This window comes from Prorops nasuta, unplaced genomic scaffold, assembly GCF_024137725.1.
Source record: "Prorops nasuta isolate Cenicafe-Biocafe unplaced genomic scaffold, Cenicafe_Pnas_1.2 PNAS00008, whole genome shotgun sequence".
Taxonomy (NCBI): Eukaryota; Metazoa; Arthropoda; class Insecta; order Hymenoptera; family Bethylidae; genus Prorops; species Prorops nasuta.
This window is the reverse complement of record NW_027116805.1, coordinates 8,521,965-8,544,965: the sequence shown is the minus strand read 5'-3', so window position 1 is coordinate 8,544,965 and position 23,001 is coordinate 8,521,965. Positions and strand designations below refer to the sequence as shown.

Sequence of the window (23,001 nt, the reverse complement as noted above, 5' to 3'; positions counted from 1 at the left end):
GTGTGTGTGTGTGTGTGTGATGAAGCAGATTGCTACTTGTTTCTTTCTTAAAGAAAAATGCGATTTAAGGAGACTAGGATTTATAAATTGTCCATATACGGACGCGTGTCGCTCGATTCTCTATACCATCCTCCTCTCGACTTGACTCTTTAACAAACTTTTGTTGGTGTGGTAGTAATCATATATATATAAGAGCCGATTGCCGAATATGTTAATGTTCATCGCCAGGTTATTATCTCTCTTATAGATATTTTAAATAAAAAATCTTTGAAGCACAGTTACTGAATTTACGCCTCAAAATGAAAATACCGCGCGTACACAAGCATTAAATAAATACTCTTACCATAATCTCGAAAGTAACTACAGTAAAGAACGTGCGGGATTGTGTAGTATGAAAATTAAATGAAAAAAATTTAGCTATTTCCATATATAAATCGATGATAAACGATCGAATGTGTTCGATGTTGCTTCGTTTAAAGTATGTAAGATTAGTTTTGATATTGCGCATGGCTAAATATTATATAGCTGTAGCCGTGTGTTTTATCGCATTAATATAATTTCATCTCCCGCTGCAATATTATAATATTATTGCATGGAAAAGTGTATATAAATTTTTTAAATAAGAAAGCGTGTATTGTATCCGAGGATTATATGAGGCGGTGAGAGAAGGGGAGGGGGAGGGGGAGGAGGAGGAGGAGGGGGGGAGATGGAGCTTAAAGCACTGCCGGAGAAAAAAGGTTTCAGCTGGCACGTGTTTAGTTTTCGTCCGCAAACGCGGTCAGTGCGCGCGACTCATTGCCGAGAGTGTGAGAGTAATTGATACTTTGCAGGGGCATATATGTAATGGAAGCAGCCGATAGTAAAAATATTTGGCCAATTATAGAGAAATTGTGGCCGTGCGATCGAGCCCATCCTGGCCATCCAGCTGTACGTCGCACATCTCTCCCTCCGAGGAAGAGCCCTGTCTTATTCGTACTGCAGCCTATACTCAAATTCTCATCTTCTCTTCTATAACTATACATATATTTTTATATCGATCATTTTTATCCTCCTTTTCTTTATTGAAATTAATATTCCAATAAGAGATGCATGTCGATTAAGCATTGTCTACAATGTAAATTGAAAGAGTGGGATTAATGTGTTGTACAGTGAGGAGGAGGAGGAGGAGGAGGAGGAGGAGGAATTCAGTGAAAAAATGATGACAGGAAATAGTGTAAACGTGAGTGGTGCAGGGATGCTGAGAGCCAGGCGTCGAGACGTCAGTATCAAGCCCAATCGGAAGCTAGACCGAAGATCTTCGAGGGGAATGATCTACGAGAACGAGGAGCTTCGTTTACGAACCATCCACATTAACGCCGAAGTTGAGCAAGGTAACGCGTATATTATTATCTCTCGTATTAACAAGATTTACGCACGCTTTATAACTCGATATGGATGCTCGCGCGGCCGGACTTGGATTCCATGAAATTTGTCGAGAGAATAATTACGATGGAGCAACGCGGGTGAAAATGGCAGATCCCCGGCTCTGCATAATGGCCAACTGCTTCCTTATGTTTCCTACAAAGTGATCGCGATATACGAGTTGTGCGATTAAAGAGAACATCTCTATTGATGCAGAAGCCACAGCCTCGATCCGTGTTGCACCAGTATATCACGTCTCACTTATTATTATAGTTACGAGTTTTTCATTACGTACGACTCGTACAGTTTGGTTAAGACGATGAAAAGTGTCCGAGTGTCGAGTATGGAAAAATTAGCCGTTTTATATATATATATATATATATAGTTTTTCTTGTTATTTTTAACGTTACGGTTGCGTCTACTTGGAGCACAGCCGAGGCTAAACTGCTGGGTCTGCCGGTGGTGGCCATCTCGCGCGCCCATCGCCCATCGTCCATCGACCATCGGTGCTGAGCCGCGAGAGAGAGAGAGAGAGAGAGAGAGAGAGAGTCGAGTCGTCGTCGTCGTCGTCGTCGTGAGACACGTCCGACGCAAATATAGCGTGGCACGTTTCGTTGGACTGGTGCATAGGTTATTGTTGGGTGAGTGCCGTGTGTGAGTGAGTGGGGTGGACTCCGTGGACCGACTGGACCGGGTGAGCGAGCGAGGGTGCAGAGGAGAAGAGAGAGAATATTGGAGTGGCGGTGGCCCGCGGAGTGCGTGCGGACCGTGCGAGAAGTACGCCTCGCCAGCCAATCAAACAAGAAAGATACGAGCGTGCTCGGAGCCTAGACGAGAATATACCTATACCTATATATATACATACTTATATACGCGCGCATTGCTATAGTGGCATCACGATGCTCCGATACTTGCTTCGTTTTAAACAGCTCCCCTCTCCCTCCCTCCCTACCCTCCCTGACAATCAATTAGTACAAACATATATGTATATACAGACTTACGAGTGGTTGCAACTCGAGGAAAATCTGCCATACCACCAAAATTCTTCACACTTTAACAATAAAATACTTTTATTATGGCAAGTATTCTCGGTCGTTTCATCGCGCAGTGCAGCACGTGTGTACGGACCAAAAGCGAGCATGTGCCAAGCAAAATGTACGTCTCGCTTCTTTCCCCTACAGCCTACAGCTCTCGCGTACCCCACACACTCTAGCGTATGTACGTGTATATTAAAGAGATGGGATGGTTTTGTGATTTGTGCGAGGTCTTCCCTCCCTTTTGTAGCTCCTAGAGCCATTATATCGCACTTTCGCCGAAACAATCGAGTCATACATTAATTTTTCTTTTCTTATAAAAGATATTCGAATATGTGAGAATTATTGGTAAAATGATCAAATGTAGAATCTCTGTGAAATAACCGATCGAAGAGCATCGATCAAACTGTGAGTAGAGTGATTTTGTTACATACCGTAAGAAATTCAAGAATCGCGGCTACGTATTTTATCGACTGAGAGATATAAATAAATATATCACGAGTTTTCTTAGGATATATAAATATATGTATGCATGCCTACCTATATCATCGTCATCTTCTTATACACTTTGCTTTTAATAAAATTAAAGTGATGCGCAAATGCAGCAAGGTTAATTAATATTGTTCTCTGTCGTTCAATCACAGGTCAGAATGATATCAAGAAACTTCGAAAGGAAAACGAGCAACTGCGTAGAGAGATATGGTGCCTGCGGGACGAATACGAGAAGCTGGAAGCAATTTTGAAGCAGCAAAAAGATTCGAAGGAAAGCGTTGTAAATGTTGTAAAATGGTTTACGATTAAATTTATTTCTTACTTGATTTATGATCGAAGCATTGTTTATTGACCAACAGGGAAGTTTCGAGGAGGGCGAGGAGGACGAGGAAGCCTGGTACTCTGAACATTCAAACGAGGAGGAGGAGGAGGAGGAGGAGGAGGAGGAAGAGGAGGGGGAAAATGCGAGAGAAAATGAGAGCGGAAAGACCGAAGAGCACGTGGAAAATGAGGAGAGTAGCGTTGAAAGGGTAATGACGAGGGACGAGATGGGCAACGGTTCACGTCGACTCGACGTGCAGGATTTTGACCATCTCTCGGTTGTTGGCGAAGAAGAAGATTTTTCGTGGAGAGAAGAGAATAGGCAAGATTTAGTTTTAAAATCGATCCTAGAGAGTCAGGTTGATGATGCTGTGAACACTAGAGCGGAGCAATCGCGAAATCATTATTTATGTCATTCCCCTTCATTCGAGACTCTCCATACATTTAAAAACAGTTTAACCTTCCATCCTGAATTATCTGACGAAATCTCGAGCACCTTGGATCCATCAGCAGCGACAGCCACCAGTCATTCTTCGTCGACTTGCCGATGCTTAAATAATCCGATGCTTCGGGGTCCACGGGTACTCGCGGAAAATCAGACAAAGTCCGATTGCTCCAAAGGAGATTCATTCTCGACCACCGCACTACTCTCTGCGCCATCGATGCAGCCTGCCAAATCTACCGATTCGCCCGTCGAAAATAACTCTTTCGACCAATTTGGTGCTTCTCCAGCTGTTGGTTGGTTGATAGCTCGGAATATCGATCGATCGAAGAGGAGAGATACTGTAGCTTCGAAAGATTCTTACGAGAGGAATGTTGAAAGTCGGGAGAAGAAAGCTCTTGACGAAAGGTTGCGAATAATTGGTACGAACGGTGCCAGTAAATTTAGACCCGCGAGCTCTCGGAGGTTCCTTCCTGCACCATTGAGAACGGAAGAGGGAAATATCGAGGGAGATGGCGATAGCGCAAATGTACATTATAACGATCATGCCAACGGAGCAACCTTAAAAACTTCCTTAGGAAACATTGTACACGACGAACGCCTAACCATCGATCCTTTCATCGCTGCAATTGTACCTTGCGAAAGGATAAAACTACGGAGACTAGGGAAGGGAGACAAATTCAAATCAAAATCCCTTCCGGAATACGACGAGCTGGTGAAATTAACAACTTGCCGAAATTTAGCAAATCGTCATAAGAAAATATCAATATCTGAACAGTTGAAGATATTTCCTCTCTGCAATGATCAACGGATACATGGAAAATGTGACGAGGCTTTGAAGAATAGCGTGGAAGGATTTTGCTCCGATAGGGCCTTCAAGAGTCAGTTGAGCGTTACTCTTAAAACTCCTCCAATGGCAGCGCTGAGAGGTTCGTCGAGCTCTGATGAAACTGTGGACGTAACGTTAAGCTTGCTGCCTCCCATTGAATGCAACTTTTTCAACGATGCATCCGACGAATATTTCGGCGAGATCCCTGCTGCATATTCCGATGGAAAGAGTATCAACGTAATCGCTGCTGCTGCTGATCCATTTGTCATCAAAGTGAATGAGAGAAAGCTTGCCTTTGCCTCCTCCTGCTCCTCCTCCTCCTCCTCCTATCCCTACCCCTACAATGATCGAGATGGGATGGGAGGAGGAGGCCCCGTTGCTCCCTACGATCGTTTCGTCCACGCTGATCAAGCATGCGAAATCAATAAAATAGCATACATAATACCGAGAGAAAAGTCAAATATACAGGTGACTTCATTCGAGCAACCAAGCCCACGAACTTTCCTATCATCCTCACATTACGAAGAAAATCCTTTGGAGAGCTTAATGACGGCCAATGAATTGTTTAACCAAGACGAGCAGCGATGCGAAAAAGGAGTTGTGCTGACCGGATCGATGACTGATTTTTCTCAGCAACAGATCGCCAGTGTGAGAATGCAATACGACAAGACGATGAGATTGAGGGTGGTAGAGGCTGGGAGAGCGATAGGCAATGTCCCTTATTGTACCTGCGCCACTGTCCGTAGCACTTCGGAAAGGACCGATCCCATTTCCAATTGTCCAAAATTCCCCAAGAGCGACGAGAAGAAGGTATGTACGGCGACGACGGCGACGACCTCCATCAAGAGCCTCGAGCCTCTCTCCACCCCCGGGGATCTCGCCAAACCATGTAACGGAGTTTCTTCGAAATCGTCCGAGTCGTCATCGGCGAAAAGTGCCGAGAGCAAGGAGAAACGAGGAAAGAGATTGAACATTGGCAGCAGCGGTCGAGTCCCTGCGCTGCAGGATTCAGCCGAGAAGAAGAGCGAGAGCAGATCATCCTCGTCCGGCCAAGAGTCCTCCTCGGCTAAAAATAATCGAATTAGGAGAGTCTCCGTTCGCTTGAACGGCAAGAAGAAGAGATCCTCCTTATCTTGTTCCACAAGGACCTGCGATAGCAGTGCGGGAAGCCCGGCCAACCATCCTCCCGTCACCGGCAAGAAATTTACTGACAATGCTGCGACAGCCACAAAAGCATGCAGAGAGTCATCATCCCAAAGAGAGAGAACCAATTCGATCAGCAGCAGGGAAACTACTGTCGAGCCATCCAAAATACGTAAGATTAGCGTTAGCAGCGAGAGTGTGCCATGGTGCGCCTGCTGGGGCAACAGTTGTGTCTGATATCTCTCAGCTAGATGTATACACGTCTGCTGCAGTTCGCCTCCTGCACACGAAAGGGCCAATTAAGAGTGTGCCCGAGTCTCGAATCATCATCGGAGAGGCTTTTATATATATATATATATATATATGTGCATGTGTAAATAAAGGTTACCACGTATACCGATCGATAGATTATAATTCTATTCGCTGTAAGTATACAGGCTACGTGGAGTGCGCAAAAATTCCGGTCCTTCCTTATTATATATATGTCTATACATAAATACATTTTCTATATATAGTTAATAGATTTATGTCATTCGTTCGCAGCCCCATCGAGAGAAACATTATAGATATGTACATTTATCTGGTAAAATAAAGGCTAATATTATTAATAAGACAGCTGTAGTTTAATAGAAGCAATCTAATTTATTAAATATTTTTTACATTATTATATAGAAACACACGCGCGCGCGCGCGCGCACCAACACACAGGTTGAGTCTATTCTTACAGAATTCACTTAAAGAGAGAACAGGATGACACGAACTTTACAGTTTTCTCGTAATTATCGTATAGTTATATCATCTTTTTAAAGACATTTCAACGTCTCTTATAGTTATATACGTATTGATAACGAAGAGAAAAATTGTTTTTGTTTTTTCTTTTCCGTAAAAAGTTTACAAGAGCCTTTAAAGTTTCAATAGAAGTGAACGATCGCGAGAGAGGGAATTCCGCTTGGTAAACACGTAAATTACTGGGTTTTTTCTCAACAATAAATCAAAGCACAGATATTTCTTGCGTGAGCGTGGCTGCTTTATTGCTTTTAACAGATATGCATTCTAAAAATCAATTATCTTTTTATGAATCGTATAATAGTGCTGGAGGAGAATAAAACTAGTGCAGGCCATTTCAAGGTTTACACTGGATTATTAAATCTGTAATACAAATCGAAATCAGTCACTCGAGACATTTATCTTACGCGAGCAAGATACAACTATGCTAACATGCAGATTTCACTAATAATTAATACTTCTTTTTATGGATTTCTCGTTGAAGTAAGTTAGTTTATAGCGATATGCATTCATATATTTCAGTTTCATCTTGAGAGAGCCCAATTGTTTTTCTGGTAGTCGCGCGGACACAGCATTCTCGCCTCCCTATTATTGTGTACCGTCCTGGCGAAACTCTAATGAAATTTATATATTTATATGTATATGCTGTATATAGATCATTGCTATTGACAATATTTTTTCCATGCGGTCAAAAATTGTTCGATCCACTCTTCTAACACGCGTTCCCACGCACATAAATATATATATATATATATAGCCCGGCTGCGTTATGTACAACTGCATTTATTCAAATTTCTCTTATTTAACTTCTATTCGATGCATTCGGGTCTGCTTCTTGCATTATTCCGTTTAATAATGATAAGAGAGAACACTGGAAAACAATTAAGAAAATATAAATATTTATTGTATATAAAAGTTATAAATAAAGAAACTCGAAGATACGACGATTTATTCGAAAAAATGTGTGTGTGACTGGAAGAATGAAGCTTAATAACAGCTGCGGAAAAAAGTGTTTTTTAAACAAAAGTATTTCGCACAAAAGCTTAGGACTTGACAATTAGGTAGACGCACAGCCATTGGCTGCTCGAGGTTAGCTTAACTTTGGCTTACGTCGCTTACGTCACGAATAGCAGAGGCGTTAGAGGCCGCAACGGACGTTGAGGGAATACACATGCACTTGTGTACACACTGCGCGCATACTTTCTCACCAAATCGTACAACAATCTATATACACACACTTTTAATAATGCGCATTCACATATTAATGGGAAATTTTCATAGAGTGGATCTATCCAGTTAAGATAAAATAAAGTACACATATGCAATATAAAACATAGAAATTAATTACCATTCCAAAGGCCGATAGAGCTCTTTGCCTCGTTTTCTCGTGCAATCCAAGGCCAAAGCAATAATAACCTCAATTCTAGACTTCTTTATAAACTTCAGAGTTTTCTTAACAAAATCTTGGCGCGTCTTTACGGAAAATTGCTTATTTTTTCAATTGTACATCGCTACTTTCTATAGCCTTGAACTTTTGAACATTCGGTGACAAAAGCGATATATACTTTTTTAATCCACACCCTCCCCCTCCCCAAAACATTTTTACCATGTAGAGATTTCTTCACTAAAATAAATCTTTCGCAAGCTCCAATACGAAAGTAGCATACATCCATCCTGAATATATAGTGTGGAATTGAATAAAAATGCTGATTCCTCCCCAAGACAAACGTACCCTTTTATACTCAATTGAGACGATTATTAGTATTATCTCGCGACAAACTTTTCGCCTTCGAGTGTTACACATTCTACACGAATCGTTCTATTTTCTACAATGGTTCGTGCATAGATGTACTATTTGTTTGAACTAGTCTACATGTGCAAACAGTGTATTATATAATTGTAGAATAAAGAAAGATTTTGCTAGGGAGAGAGAGAGAGAGAGAGAGAGAGAGAGAGAGGAATATGAAGGAAAGATTACAGTACAAACTTATAGATTGTCAACGCGTCCTGTAATCAAGTCACGATTTTACTTTCACATCGCGTACAGTGCTCCAAATACTTGTAGCGCAGACACAGCGCAGTTACCACCACCACACTGTTGGATCGTTCGCCTACGTATATAGTAAATTCTGGCTGTGTGTGTGTGTGTGTGTGTGTGTGTGGCTGGCACTGTCGTTCGTGTCTATCACGGTGGCACGGGGCTCGCTCGGCAGCGCTCCGCTGGCTACCTTCGGCTACCTCTCTCTAACACAATGACAGTGAGTGACATACATCGGCCGCTTGGGACAAACCCATCGGCAATCGACAATCGGCATCGGTATCGGTGTACTCGGCACTCGCCAGTCGCCCACTCGGTAGAGAGTCTCTGTAAAAGGCAGCAATAAGTAGTACGTATAGTTGAGTCGATCCAAGTAACATCTTTCACGGAGCTTGGTTCGATCCAATGGAAATCTTGCATGTATAAAAAGTAACTACAATTATAATGTTCAGTGTGGTGCATCATCTCTAATCTTCTGCTTGATGTAACCTTCCATATTCTATTATCTCTTATAAAAAATGAATAATATATTTTATTTCATTTATTCATTCTATGCAGTCGATGTCTTTTGAACGTACGTTAATTTTATCATACTTAACAGTTTAAAAATCGTCCTTCTCGTGCATATGTAATATTATCGCAAATTCTTGCAGGATATATATCATTCGATGCATGACTTTATAATAATAAGAAAATAATTCTACGCTAAGATCAGCGCTGTATTGGAGAGAAGAGAAAATTATTTATATATAAACTTATTCTCAAAGTGTGAACGCTTACTCCTAGACATCACCATGGAGATGAATGATATTCAAGATCAGGTACGTAAGATAATATATCGGTTTTATCTGAAATTTTTCCATTTTATCGCGCGATGTCTGAGAGTTTTGAAGAAACATATAGAAGCATTTTTTCAATGTATTTTTATCAAATTATATTTCCAAGTGCTTATACGAAAGAAACGATTTTCCCATGAAAAACAGAAGCGATACGTGTTAAAGTTAAATTTTCTCATTTCTTTATTTACCACGTACGGTGTAAACGCAGCAGTATGGTAAAACTGATCCTAATCATGTAAAAACGATCTATATATAGCACTGCATCCATGCACAATCATATATTTTGTCAAACTTACCCCTAACAATAATCGCGGCGATGTTTATATAAATTGAACTTTATTTACAAATATAACGAATAATGCATGGTCTTTGAATATTCTTGCGCGAAAAGTTAGCAATAGAATTATTGTTTAGAAAAATCGATAAGCATGAATGGAGGATATCCATTTCTTCTAACTGCTCTATATCTTGTACAATATTTTCTATATCTTGCCCTAATACTATAAAATATAAAAATCAAATATTTGTTTGCAAATTTTATTTAAATTTTCGTCAGACTTTAACAAGTATTGTTTAATAATTATATAGCTCCTATATGCATATATATATATATGTATACACTGAGAAAAATGTTTTCATCCAATTAACAGTTATTCGTGATATCAATAACTAAATTTATTGATATTATGAATAAATTGACAATCAATTATTTTTTCGTAATATTAATAAAATTAATTTATTAATATCACGAATAACTGTTAATTGGATGCAAATTAATGGGAAATTTTTCTCAGTGTATATATATATTATCATGGACTTTGCCTAGCCATGTCCGATAAAAACAACGCAGTTTCCCCGAATTGATAGCCATGAAAACAGCGGAAATGATCGATATACGCGGATAATTGAGGGGAGAGGTGCTCCATTCTGCGCTGCAAAATCAGATAGCATCTTCGAGTCCCAGTCTTAATTAACCATTGATTACTCGTCGTTATATTTCTTTATTAAGCCTATAAGTCGCTCCATCCGACTGCTTTATTTGTTTGGCTAATCCAAGTACGCCAAAATTATACAATAAATGAAGCTCATATACACACACACACACTTACTTGAGCTTTTGATAATAATCTAAAGACTATAGAGCGACGCAAGCGGTAATTCCCGCTGATAACGAGCTTGGCTACGAAAAAATCAGGCGGAAACAAGCATTCTTCTCATGATAATCGCTTCAAAAGCGATACAAATACACAACGAATCTCTCTCGTTTAATTAATAATTTCTAATCAATTTTTCGATATATATCAGCATGACGTTTTTGTATTATGTCTTGCATTCATTCATTCGTATCTTATTTATATATTTTCTTCGACTTGTCTTATTCTCAGATTTATCCTGTATTTTAGTGTCTCTCTCTCTCTCTCTCTCTCTCTCTCATCATGTTTTCCAGTATAATTACACCAAGTTACATATATACACCGGTGTAAACTTGCTCGTGTGTGTGTGTGTGTGCGTACGGCATCACCATACGAATATGCGTTTCTTCCACATCTGTAAGTTGATATCGTTGCATACGCAATTCAAATTACTATACAACGTTTCAATTACTGTAATTAAAAAAAATAATATTACTATTAAGCGTGCTTGTATATATAAAATTACATAAAAGTGCATGAATATTTTCCTCTTGAATTGTAGTAATGAAAAAGTTGGCCACGCGCAATTGTATATGATCGAAAGTAAATTTAGTGGATGTTTGGTTGTAATGTCATATGTATACATCATATAGGGTGCGCGCCCTGTGGCGCTGGGCGCATGGCACGTCTATCGTCCGGTATACGCATGTACATGGTAAAATGCTTCGAATCTGGGGCCGAATATTTATCGCTAATAAAGTGTATATCAAATGATCCGAGCGCGAGGTTAGATCTCCGTTTATAATGGTTCCATTTGATCAGCAATGTACGCTTTATACTCTCTAAACCACCTGTTAATAATATAGGTACTATTTAATTATAACATTGACCGAGACGCGCGCTCACCACAAATACCACACATAGATAAATTTAATATATATATAATACATATACCAGAGGCTCTTTTATGCAGTCAATTTAAAGCTATATATTATTCTCGAAATGCTCTACTCTCATTGCACGAAAAGAAGAAATATATATTATATTACTCTTTATAGCTTCCAATAGCTAGCTCTCAGCTGATAAGCTTCAATATTGTGCAATGAAAAATTTTCCACGTCATTTCTGTAGAAATAATTAAAATTTGATAATGCTTATAGTTTTGTAGCTGTATAGAGAGGGAGGATGATGCATGGCATAATGGCGCCAATTTGTTATTCGAAGAATTATTTTTTTTTCGCGCTATCAGAATTATTATACTTATAAAGATAACGATAAGTAGAGCAACAATTGATTAGTTTTATTCAGGTCTAACTTTTTCAACCTTTAAACGAAGGAATTTCAAGTTGACCTATCGCGTGGCAGCTTGTTCGCGCGCGCCGCGAACGATAGGGGCCCGATGTATATAGGTACTCTATATACGTGTTCGTGAAAAGTGAAAACTTGCTGGATTTATGTGGAAAAGAATTAGCGACCTTTCCAGAGGAAGAAACTTTAATTTATGGCCTCTATAAATATTGATAAACTAATCTTTTTCTTCATTTATGGTTTTATTTATTGTATATGTGTATATCTGCATGCGCGCGCGGTCGCGTGTGTGTGTGCGCGCGGGTTGAGAAAACATAATCCATTGGAAATTTTAAACTCCATGTATATCACTAACTTAGGGAACGATTAAAGTTTCGCAATGATAGCTAGATAGCATCTTGGCTATCTTGACAGAAATATAGGTTATAACGGGCGAAAGAAACTAAGCCCGAGAAAACTAAAACTTAATTTTATTCACACCAAACAAAGAAAATAAAGAAATTATCCTCGAGGGCAATACACAAAAAAAGTTCGGGATTACCCTGTCAGGACTCACGCTCACTTATCATACACCCCTCAGTCTTTTGGCTCACTTTCACACACACACACACACACACACACACGGGGTCGGAACGCAGAAAAATAAGGGCATCGGGAAAGAGTAAATGGAAGGGCTAGGCGGAAGGGTGAAAAGAGACCCGAGAAGGGAACCAAGGGAAGGTAGCAAGTGGTCCGGTTGCACTCCCGCAGGTCCTGTAGCGGCCGCGATTCGTATAATTGCACGGCGACACTTCAACTCCGATTCGACTACTCGTGAGGAACTCCTTACAAAAACGATGGGCAGCACGGCGAAAATCGGCACTCGACAGCGCAACAAGAAAGTGGTCCTTCTTCCGGCTCTCCTCAGATTTACCCAGCTCCGTCCTTTCCTTATTTGCATATTAGGCCAATCAATTACTCTGATTGATGGATGACAGGAGTGTGATCCTCTTGATCCAATCAATAATCAGGATAGATCCATATTCCACTCCATTCCGGTATTCGGCACGAAACTGGGTTGGCAGCATTTGCTGAGAGATGATGTGGTAGCTCTGCCTCTGGTGGCGCGGCCTTTGAATGCTTCAGTATGCCGTTACTGCTAGCGCCGGTGGGAGAGTACTGCGCGGAACGGGGAATTACGGGGACGGAACGGGAAAAGGGGAAAATATGTACAAAAGGGACGGAATGTAGGGGAAAGGGAAGATAAAATCGTATTTTTTACAAATTCCAGTTTATTCTTGAAAGAAAGTCATACATATAAATCTATTTTTCATGAAAGTTTCATCTCCATCCATCTTCTCTCTCTCTTTCTCTCTAGCTCATTACATCTATTTGGATTATATTTCTTTTTATATAAATAAACAAACACTGTTGCAGTTTTACCGAGTCTCCTGACATTGTAAATGATATATTTTAAGCAAATTTACCCCAAAATTTATTTTAATCTAGTCTTGCTCAACACCTTGTCTTCTTCTTCCTCTAAAGAAAGAGTTGCTTAATAATACAAAATTATGTTATTATATATATTGATGCATTTTAGAATTTTTGTTGCAGAAATTAAAGTACCCGAAATCGATATTTTTCATTATTAGCAATGAGTTTTGCGAAAGATTTTCATTTTATGGAATGAAAAGTAAGTATAAATAAATAATTTATTAAAATCCAATAAATATTAATATTTATAAACATTTTATGTTTTTTTATTTTAATTTGTCATTTTCAGCTATTCTTGTACTTTATTTAAAAGACCATCTTATGTACACAAAAGACACATCCACTGTTATATATCATGCATTTTCTATGTTTGTGTACTTTTTCCCTTTATTCGGAGCTATGTTAGCCGACTCCATGTTTGGAAAATTTCGAACAATCTTTTATCTCAGCATTGTCTACGCTTTTGGTCAGGTACTTCTTTCCGTTAGCGCAACAACATTATTAGGGTTAACGTCCAAGTGAGTACAACATTTTAAATCTTTTATTATAAATGAATTTATACTTTTCATTTAAATTATAGATTATACAAATCTATTCGAAGCATTAACATCCATCCGAATATTATATTATTAGTAATAGCATCTATTTCAGTAAAAAGACGACTGTTGCTGCATGAAAGGCGCCGTTTATAAAAGAAACCAAATGTTTGTACACTTTTATAGTATAACGCGCGCAGCAATCTGCAAAAGACTGGCGAATTTGACCAAGACATTATATAAACTTTTTTCAAATCCACATCCTTCTTCACAAGACTGCTTCATTTCTCTACCTTTGCACTCTTTTAATTAGTTAAACTATCTATACTTTCTTTTTTCTTTATCTGTACTTTATCAAAAGTGAAATCTTTTTTTATCACCATATATTTTTTATAATGATTCTTAGGAGCTTTTACCAACTAAAAATCCCAACTTTTGGATATCTTTTTCTTAAATTAAAGTGAGAAAATTGTATATTTATACATACATATTTTCACAATGATATATATAAATTTTACTATCGGTCTTTTATCTTCTTCTTTTGGGATTAATGAAAGTAATGCTCGCAACAAGTACACACATGCACACACATGTATATATATGTAGTTTAAATGCATAAAATCTATGTTTAATTTTAATTGTATTTGTTATATTTTAAATTGTATAGTATAATCACACACACAAACACAGAGAAAAGATGCTCATAGTTATAATTTAAATTGGTTGTATTTTGCCCAACGTGTTATATTTAACATTATCCGAATGAATAATTTACCGCGCAAAGCGTACCGTGTAAAATGATCGATTCTGCACATGTATGGGTATATACTATAGATTAAATTAAAAGTGGTATTTTTTAAGGGAATGAATTTTTCTTGCAGAGAATTTTCCTTAATCGGATTGCTACTGATAGCAATTGGATCAGGAGGTATAAAACCATGCGTAGCGGCTTTTGGTGGAGATCAATTTGTTTTACCTCAGCAGGAGCGTTACTTTGCCACATTTTTTTCGCTCTATTACTTTTCCGTCAATTCTGGTTCCTTAATATCTACTTTTTTTACACCTATCCTAAGGAGTAATGTACAATGTTTTGGTGAGGATACGTGTGTTTCCTTAGCATTTTTGGTACCCGCTATATTAATGGTCATGTCAATAGGTAAATACTAAATATATTATCTTTATATACACACACAATATTTCAATAGTGAATATCGTTCGTTATTAAAAATGCAGTATATATATTTCTAGTTGTGCGATAAACGCGTAGTTATGTCATGTCTTGCCTAACAATTTTTACATGAAAATTATTTTAAATTGACCAATTGCACGATAGGATTTTCGCGCGCTGAACATGGAGCGTCTCTGTTGACATTTGCCGACCAGTATTGATTAAAAAAAAAGATCGGCTGCTTTCAGGGCAAACGAAAACAAGTCAGCTGGTATTGGAAAATCGATAAAGTAAAGACTTTTTTATAGATTCAATAAAATCAATAAACTATGCATAATACTACTACTCTATATTTACGTCTCTTTCTACATATATACTCGTATATATACTAATAATCCTTTTATAGGTTCTTTATCTTTTTGCTCTAGCTTAATTCTTCTATTTCTCTGCTTTTTTCTATATTATTATCTACACTCATACAGCACACTTGACTAAAAGTTGTCTTATGGACATCTTTTAGTCATGCAATTGACTAAAAGACGCCTAAAGGATGTCTTTATGTAATTTGGTGATCTATGGGTAGCTCTCTCTCTCTCTCTCTCTCTCTCTTAGATCATGTATTGTATACATTAGGGTGGTCGATAAAAAAAAAATTTTTGACGGATCCCCAAAAACCACTAGTATTTGATGAGAAACTACAGTGGTTGAAACCTGTGGCCTGACAAATGGAAACACGTGCCTCATTGCGATCAAATATAATTTTCGAAGAATTTTACAGTTTTTCGCAGATAACTCATTAAATATTCGATTCTATGAAAAGATGCATATAACCTTTTCTTTGAAGAATTAAATTCTACATAATAAAGGCTCTATACATTTTTCTTCTAGAATGCATACTAATCGAGATATTGCTGAAAAATCGATCCTCTTTTTCGTTTATACACATTATATTGATATGTTTATATGAATAATTATTTTTAGTTTACCGTACAATTAACATATTTTATTAAATTAAGAGAAATAAAATGTGTAACTACAACGAAATAAGAATATACTACTCATATGAGCATATGTCAATATAATGTGTATAAACGAAAAAGAGGATCGATTTTTCAGCAATATTTCGATTAGTATGCATTCTAGAAGAAAAATGTATAGAACCTTTATTATGCAGAATTTAATTCTTCAGAGAAAAGGTTATATGCATCTTTTCATAGAATCGAATATTTAATGAGTTATCAGCGAAAAACTGTAAAATTCTTCGAAAATTATAGTTGATCGCATTGAAGCACGTGTTTCTATCATTTGTCAGGCCACAGGTTTCAACCACTGTAGTTTCTCATCAAATACTAGTGATTTTTAAGGATCCGCCAAAAATTTTTTTTTTAATGACCACCCTAGTTTACATATATGGTGTATAGGTTTCATCTATAATTCAAATTTATTTTCGTATAGCTTTCCTGTGCTTACATATTTTACAATATATCACTAATATTATTGCTATATCGTGTGTTATACTGCACTTACAAAACTATTTCTTCTTTACTTGAATGTTTTTTAAAATTTATTTTAAAATATAACGATGAAGAATATATATATATATATATATATATATATATATCTTTTATGAGGAAGCAACGATATTTAACAATTTTGTTATTTTTATAAAGAAAAAGACGCGCGTTTCAAGTACACGATGATGGTATTTTGGACGAAATGTAATATAAATTACAACTATTTTGATTTTCCAGTAATATTTGTCCTTGGAAAACGATCGTACCGAATGAAGGATCCTGAAGGCAATGTAGTTGTCAAGGTCGCAAAATGTATTTCTGTAAGTATACTTATGCGAATGCGCGGTCAAAGCTTTAATTTTACAGAGAGCTGGCAAAAGCAGGGTGATTGAGGGGAGCGCGCGAGTGAGATACTATCCCCCCCCCCCCCCTTTCGAAAATCAATTATTGCCTGTACAATGCACGCTATGTGCCACGTGGGACCAGAGCCCTGAATGTTCTCCTTTCTTTCTTTTCCTTAGGAAATAGTCACGTCGAAAAAGGTGCAAGCTGTTAAAATTTTCTTGGGAGACGCCTCTAGTCGCGAGCGACCTTTAAAAGATTAACAATTAGGTACACGTGCAACAACTTTAATATTATTAACTGCTACCGCGGGCGATCTCTCAGTATTAATATATGACATAGGTATAATTATATGAGTTTCCCGAATGTGTGCAGGGGAGGGGGGTGACTGACTCTCGATCGAGGCTGCATGACTTTTCTTCCAAAGTGGAAGAAAATATACTTGTGTATGTATGAAAGATTTAAAATAAAATGACGTATTTTACATTTATAGTGCGCCATTTACGAGAAAGCTGTGTCTTCGAAAGGAGATGTACGAGAACATTGGTTGGATCATGCAGACAAAAAATATGACAGCAGCTTGATCAGTGATATTAAAGCAGCATTGCAAGTGCTAAAATTATTTATACCTTTGCCAATATTTTGGGCACTGTTTGATCAGCAAGGATCACGATGGACGATTCAAGCGACAAAGATGGACGGAGAGATTGGCGGCTATCTTATAGAACCCGATCAAATGCAAGTGGCTAATCCACTTTTAATATTATTATTTATACCATTTTTCGAAACGTGCGTTTATCCGCTCTTATCGAAATTATGTTTTGTAAATACGCCACTTAGGAAACTTGGAGTAGGCGGTAGTATTGCTGCTTTATCTTTTGTAGTTTCCGGTTTAGTTGAGCTACAGCTTGAGGTAATTATACATTTGAAGAACTCTTTATTATAACGCCCTACGCGATAGCTTTGCGTATATATAATAATTAATCCAGAAATATAGTAATGCGCAAAGTTTAAATCTTAACATTATACTCATTAATAATAAGCTATAGATATATACCTTATTGTTTTACACAAGGATTACGTCTTATTCTTAATATTCAAAGTGCAACATGTCTTGACTTTCATCTGCAGCCCAAAACTCTCTCTCTCTCTCTCTCTCTCTCTCTATACACACACACACACACACATACTGTCGCGGGCGAGTTTTCCCTGACTCAAGACTTAAAATATTGTCCATCCCGTGATTCCCGTGATGTACACATGGCTGCAGCCTTTCGATAGACTTTGACAGGCCCAAAAGTAAGCCTCGCCATGCGCGGTCGATGAGGCGTCAAGGAATTAAGGTGAATGAGCCATCAGACCTCTTTTATTCGCGCGCGACAAATCTCTTCTCTCATGAGAAGATCCAACTTACTCTATATAGACAATATAGATATAGGAATAGAGAATTAGGACGAAGTGCGAGACCGACAATAGGTACCATATAATCCTACTAATTTTAAATTTAACAAATCTTGCAAATTACTATCTTCTATTATACTGGATTGATTATTTCGAACTTTTATATCCAAACGTAGATTACTTTGGAATTTAGCAAATCTTATATAAGAACACTCAAGTATCTTAGAGATTGATTAATAAATATAAGCGCCATATAATTATAAATATATAAGTAACGAAATGTTATGATTGTTTATTTATAGAAAACGTATCCAATTTTACCAACTATCGGCACTTCGCAATTGCAAATATTTAATACAATGAACTGCAATGTAAATGTAACACTTGGCGAAGCATACGAACCTTCGATGCAAAAAAATTTTGTACTCGAAGGTTTATCAATGTGGAAAAAGGAATTTAAACAGGTTAAAGGAAACATGTCATTACAGTACACTGTAAATTATGGAGATTGTGGAGAAGCAAAACAAATAAATGGTAAGCAAAGTGTGTTTCTTCTACGCATGATATTGATAAAAAGATCAAATTAGCTGGATCACTCCCACTGTACTAAAACGCATGAAAGCACATATATGTATATACATATTGTATACGCAGGATTGTTCTCAGATGAAACGCGAATCGCACCATGGACATAAAACGCTGTTAAACTTGCTACCCGTTCCAGTTACAAAGTTGAACAGCATTTTATGTCCATGGTCTGATTCGCGTTTTATCTAAGAACAATCCTGTATATCTATCAGTTATTTCACCCAAGAAGAACATATAAATTTGTCGTAAATAAGAGAGGTGTAGAGTGAAAATTTTCAGCAAAAATTAGGATTTTCCTTTTTCCTTATCTTACTCATTAGTTGTCAACGTTTCCATCAAATTTTTCAGCAAAATTTCGTTTACATTTTGTTCGCACATCGGTATACGTACATATGTATGCCCATATTTATTTATATATCAGTTTAATGAACGAGAATTGAAGCATCGCATTCTTCTTAAACAGGCATTTTGAAAATCTATGAGAAAGAGACTGACTCATGGGGAATATATGAAGAAGGTATTCATTCGTACCACGACGACATAAGGAAGAGTAAGACTGGAAAACCAGCGATTCGAGCTCTAATGTATGTAGAGAGAAATAAAGTGACGCCCAATGAAGATATGATTGCATTAAATTTTAAAGATAAAAGCAAAGAATTTCTTATAAATATAACTACCGACAATTTCACAGAAACTACATTACAGGAAGTAAAACCTGGAACTTATGATGTTTACTTAAAGAATAGGTTACTATTAAAAGATTTGCACTTGAAACTAGGAGGCGTTTACACGATACTCGGTACAGATATATCTGACGATAGTGGAATGCTTAAAAGTATTGTTCTTACCGCACCAAATTCTCTGCACATTCTTTGGTTGCTACCTCAGTACATTATTATTACCGTAGCAGAGGTCATGTTCTCTGTTACTGGCCTCGAGTTTGCATTTACTCAAGCACCGAGCAGTATGAAGTCATTGCTACAAGCTAGCTGGCTATTGACAGTTGCATTTGGAAATCTAATAGTCGTTATTGTTACAGAAATATCCATTTTCAACAGTCAGGTAAGATGGGTATATACATATATATATATATAATTACTGCACGGACGATGGAAATGGAACGGACTGACGGACAGTCGGACAAACGTACGAAGAAAATATCTCGCGGCTATGAAATATATCCCATAGGGAAATCACTGTAAAAAAGAATTTACACGACACGATAGAGATGACACAAATGAGATATACACTGCCGGTCCATAAGATTAAACAATCACACGCGCGTGCACGCGGGCCCTATCTTTCTCTACTAATGAAATACTTATTTTCAGGCTTACGAGTTCTTTTTATTTGCCTTCCTAATGGCACTGGATGTTTTGATATTTACAATAATGTCCATATTCTACAAATACGTAAATATAGAAAAGGAGGCATCGATAAATGAAGAAATTTCGCTAGAAAGAACGAGGGCAGCTAACAATTATAAACAGACTGACGATGAGAAATAAAATTGCCAATTTTTCACTTTCCTAATAATTTCCATAAGCTCTATATTATAATAACATAATAAATTATAAATATATTATACGGTCGTAGAGAGAAAAAAGAGACGGAAAAGAAAAAGATGTATGAGAGATAATGTTTATTTATTTAAAATATATATAGATATGTATAAATCGAGCGTACTATATGTGCAGCATGCAGCAAACTGTGTAAAGGGTGGTGGGGGAAATGTGTGTGTGCGCAGAGCGCGCAACCTTATCGATTGACGCCGGTGGCGCGACGGCGCAGCGGTGGCGGCGCGGCGTGGCGGTGGCGAACCGTTGTCTTATCAGTCGACTGTACGTATCTTTCTGATATCACACGGCACAGCCCGGCTCGCGGGCTCGGCTCAGCCCGGTCCGGTCTTCTCGCATCTTCCATACGCTGAGTGCGCGCGCGCGCCCGCGCGCGCCCCTCTACCGCCTTATATTATATATCTTGATGTAAATGAAACAAAAAGTAGAAGAAAGGTCTTTTAGATAAGCTATATATATATATATATATGTCGAGAAATTTCTCTCGATCGCTTGGCCTCAACTGTTACATCGCTGACCACGCCGACCACGCAGACCGCGTACGGTCGAGCTTACTTATATACGTATATACGACATTTCATTCGAGCCAATTGTTGTATGTATTCACGTAGTCGTTCGTCGTCTCTGCTTCTGGCGATAATGGCCACAGGATAATAATGGCGTTAGCAGGAATAGAGTAGTCTTACCAATAATATTCATCGGTACACTCTATATCCAAGCAGTTTGGATCAATTTCATCCGACTGCTCTGCAAATGTTTATAAATCAATATTGGAAATTTAAAAGGAGTTGTGCCACAACTCTTCGATATCACTGAGAAAGAATCTGGTAGGTGATAAAAACTCCTTCCTTCCCTTTTCTCTATTGTACACGCACACACACACACACACACATATATATATATATATATATATATATATGTCTGCAAACGTTGTGGCCACAAATTCTTTTCCAAAATTCCATACTTTCCTCGAATGTTTTTAACCTGCGCAGTTAAAATTTTCCACACCGTATACAATATTTATCATGTCTTTCGATTATAAATTAAAGTAATATGAAAAGATATATAACTATATGGCCGCTTATAGTAGCAGTACTCACTCGCGATTGATGCAATTTGAAAAGAAAATTATGCTATTTGTATACACACATGTACATATAACGATAAAGAATAACCGATGACAGACATTTTAGAGCAAATTGTGTGTGTGTGTGTGTGTGTGTGTAGCTTGATTTATAAAATTTGTGTTTCAGATGAATAGGCTTAAGGGAGATTGAAAGTTTTTTTTCTAAATAAACGTATATTTATATGTTATATATGCGAAATACTTCAAGACTCGTTACCCTATACATATGAAGGCTGGTAAATAATTTCTATATAAGAATTATTTAAGAGGAAATGTGAAAAGTTGGTTTAAATAAAGTGCATACATGCAAAGTGGAAGAGAAGCTTAAGAACAAGGCATAAATTTATATATATACGAAAAGAGAGAGAGAGAGAGAGAGAGAAAGTTATTTTTAAAATGGCAAGATGCGTGTAAGAAGAAAGCTGACAAGAAAAATTGTTACCGATAGGGTTAAAGAGAAAAAAGGAAAGTAGGAAAAGTTTAGAAAAGGTAAAAAATTGCAGGAGAGAAAATGTCCGAAGGTAAGGTAAAACCGGCTTCGCCGGTACCACCTACAATATGTACACAAGGGTGCAGCAGCGATCTAACGACGACATCGGTACAATGCCTCGGATTCAACGTTACACCCCGAATGCTGAGATCACCCAGTCACGAAAGCGTCACCACTGACCTCTCCTTGTTTAGCATCTCTTCGTTGGCCACCGAGTTCCGAGTCGCTAATAGATTGGTCACTTTCAAATCTTACAGCGACGCACAGCTTACAGGACGAGGACCTTCGCCAAAATTAGATGCCAGGCAAATCACTTGCAACAGGTGAGTATAGCCGATGTTATAGGCAAATTATCTCTTAGCCCTTAATCTATATATACAAAGAAATATATAACGCAATGTGCGTGCACACGCAGGCCTGCCAATATTCCGGAGAGTCTCTGGTTCGAGGAGGAAAATGAGTTAATTCGTAGTTGCGGTGAGCTGTCAACGGCGTTAGGTTTACGAAAGAGTTTCAGCACGAGCGACATCTCCCAATTACCGAGCCCCGAGAATTCGGCTCCGGAAGGCTTACGTTCGGCAGTTTCGGCATTGGCTCTCGATACGACTCAGAGGAACAATCTTCTCCTGGAGCATACGCGCTTGGATCACGCCTCGCGATCTTGCAGCACGTGGGTGGCCGTCGGTGAGCCCGTCGCAAGTACGTCGCAGCTGCCGAGTCCTCATGGAGGCGTCGTAACGATAAGTACCGCCGCTGGCGAGCAGCAACAACAACGGCAAGAGGGCCAGGAGGCTACACCACTCGAACAATCGTCATCCTCTACCTTGAGTTATCAGCAAGCAGCAGCTACAACAGCAGCCTCCACCCAATCAACGAGCTGCAGTCTGCAACAATCGGTACCACCCCCTACGCTCTTCTCATCGCCAGCCGTCTTACCATTCTCCGGAGCCGATTTCGTCAGATCTGTAAATAAGAAAGTTCGGCAAAACTACATTCGACGGAGGTGAGACGCTTACATCC

General features: G+C 38.2%; 2 protein-coding genes across 3 annotated transcripts; both read left to right on the top strand.

Annotated features, from left to right (window-relative positions):
* Positions 1-779: 779 nt before the first annotated feature.
* LOC136775956 (uncharacterized) lies at positions 780-6,908 on the top strand. Of its 2 annotated transcripts, none has more exons than XM_066731176.1 (3): positions 780-1,370; positions 3,080-3,207; positions 3,287-6,908. In XM_066731176.1, exons 1-3 carry the CDS (start codon positions 1,196-1,198, stop codon positions 5,897-5,899), a joined length of 2,916 nt encoding a protein of 971 aa, XP_066587273.1. In that variant the 5' UTR covers positions 780-1,195; the 3' UTR covers positions 5,900-6,908. The 2 variants fall into 2 exon arrangements, with proteins under 2 accessions (XP_066587273.1, XP_066587272.1); XM_066731175.1 differs by having other exon boundaries at positions 3,080-3,213.
* A 1,112-nt stretch (positions 6,909-8,020) lies between these two features.
* Positions 8,021-22,001, top strand: LOC136775957 (peptide transporter family 1). The gene is made up of 11 exons (XM_066731177.1): positions 8,021-9,060; positions 9,140-9,307; positions 13,360-13,438; positions 13,529-13,757; positions 14,657-14,931; positions 16,695-16,777; positions 17,293-17,712; positions 18,503-18,734; positions 19,252-19,850; positions 20,120-21,192; positions 21,619-22,001. The coding sequence occupies exons 2-10, from the start codon at positions 9,281-9,283 to the stop codon at positions 20,294-20,296; spliced, it is 2,121 nt and encodes a 706-aa protein (XP_066587274.1). The 5' UTR covers positions 8,021-9,060; positions 9,140-9,280; the 3' UTR covers positions 20,297-21,192; positions 21,619-22,001.
* Positions 22,002-23,001: the final 1,000 nt, after the last annotated feature.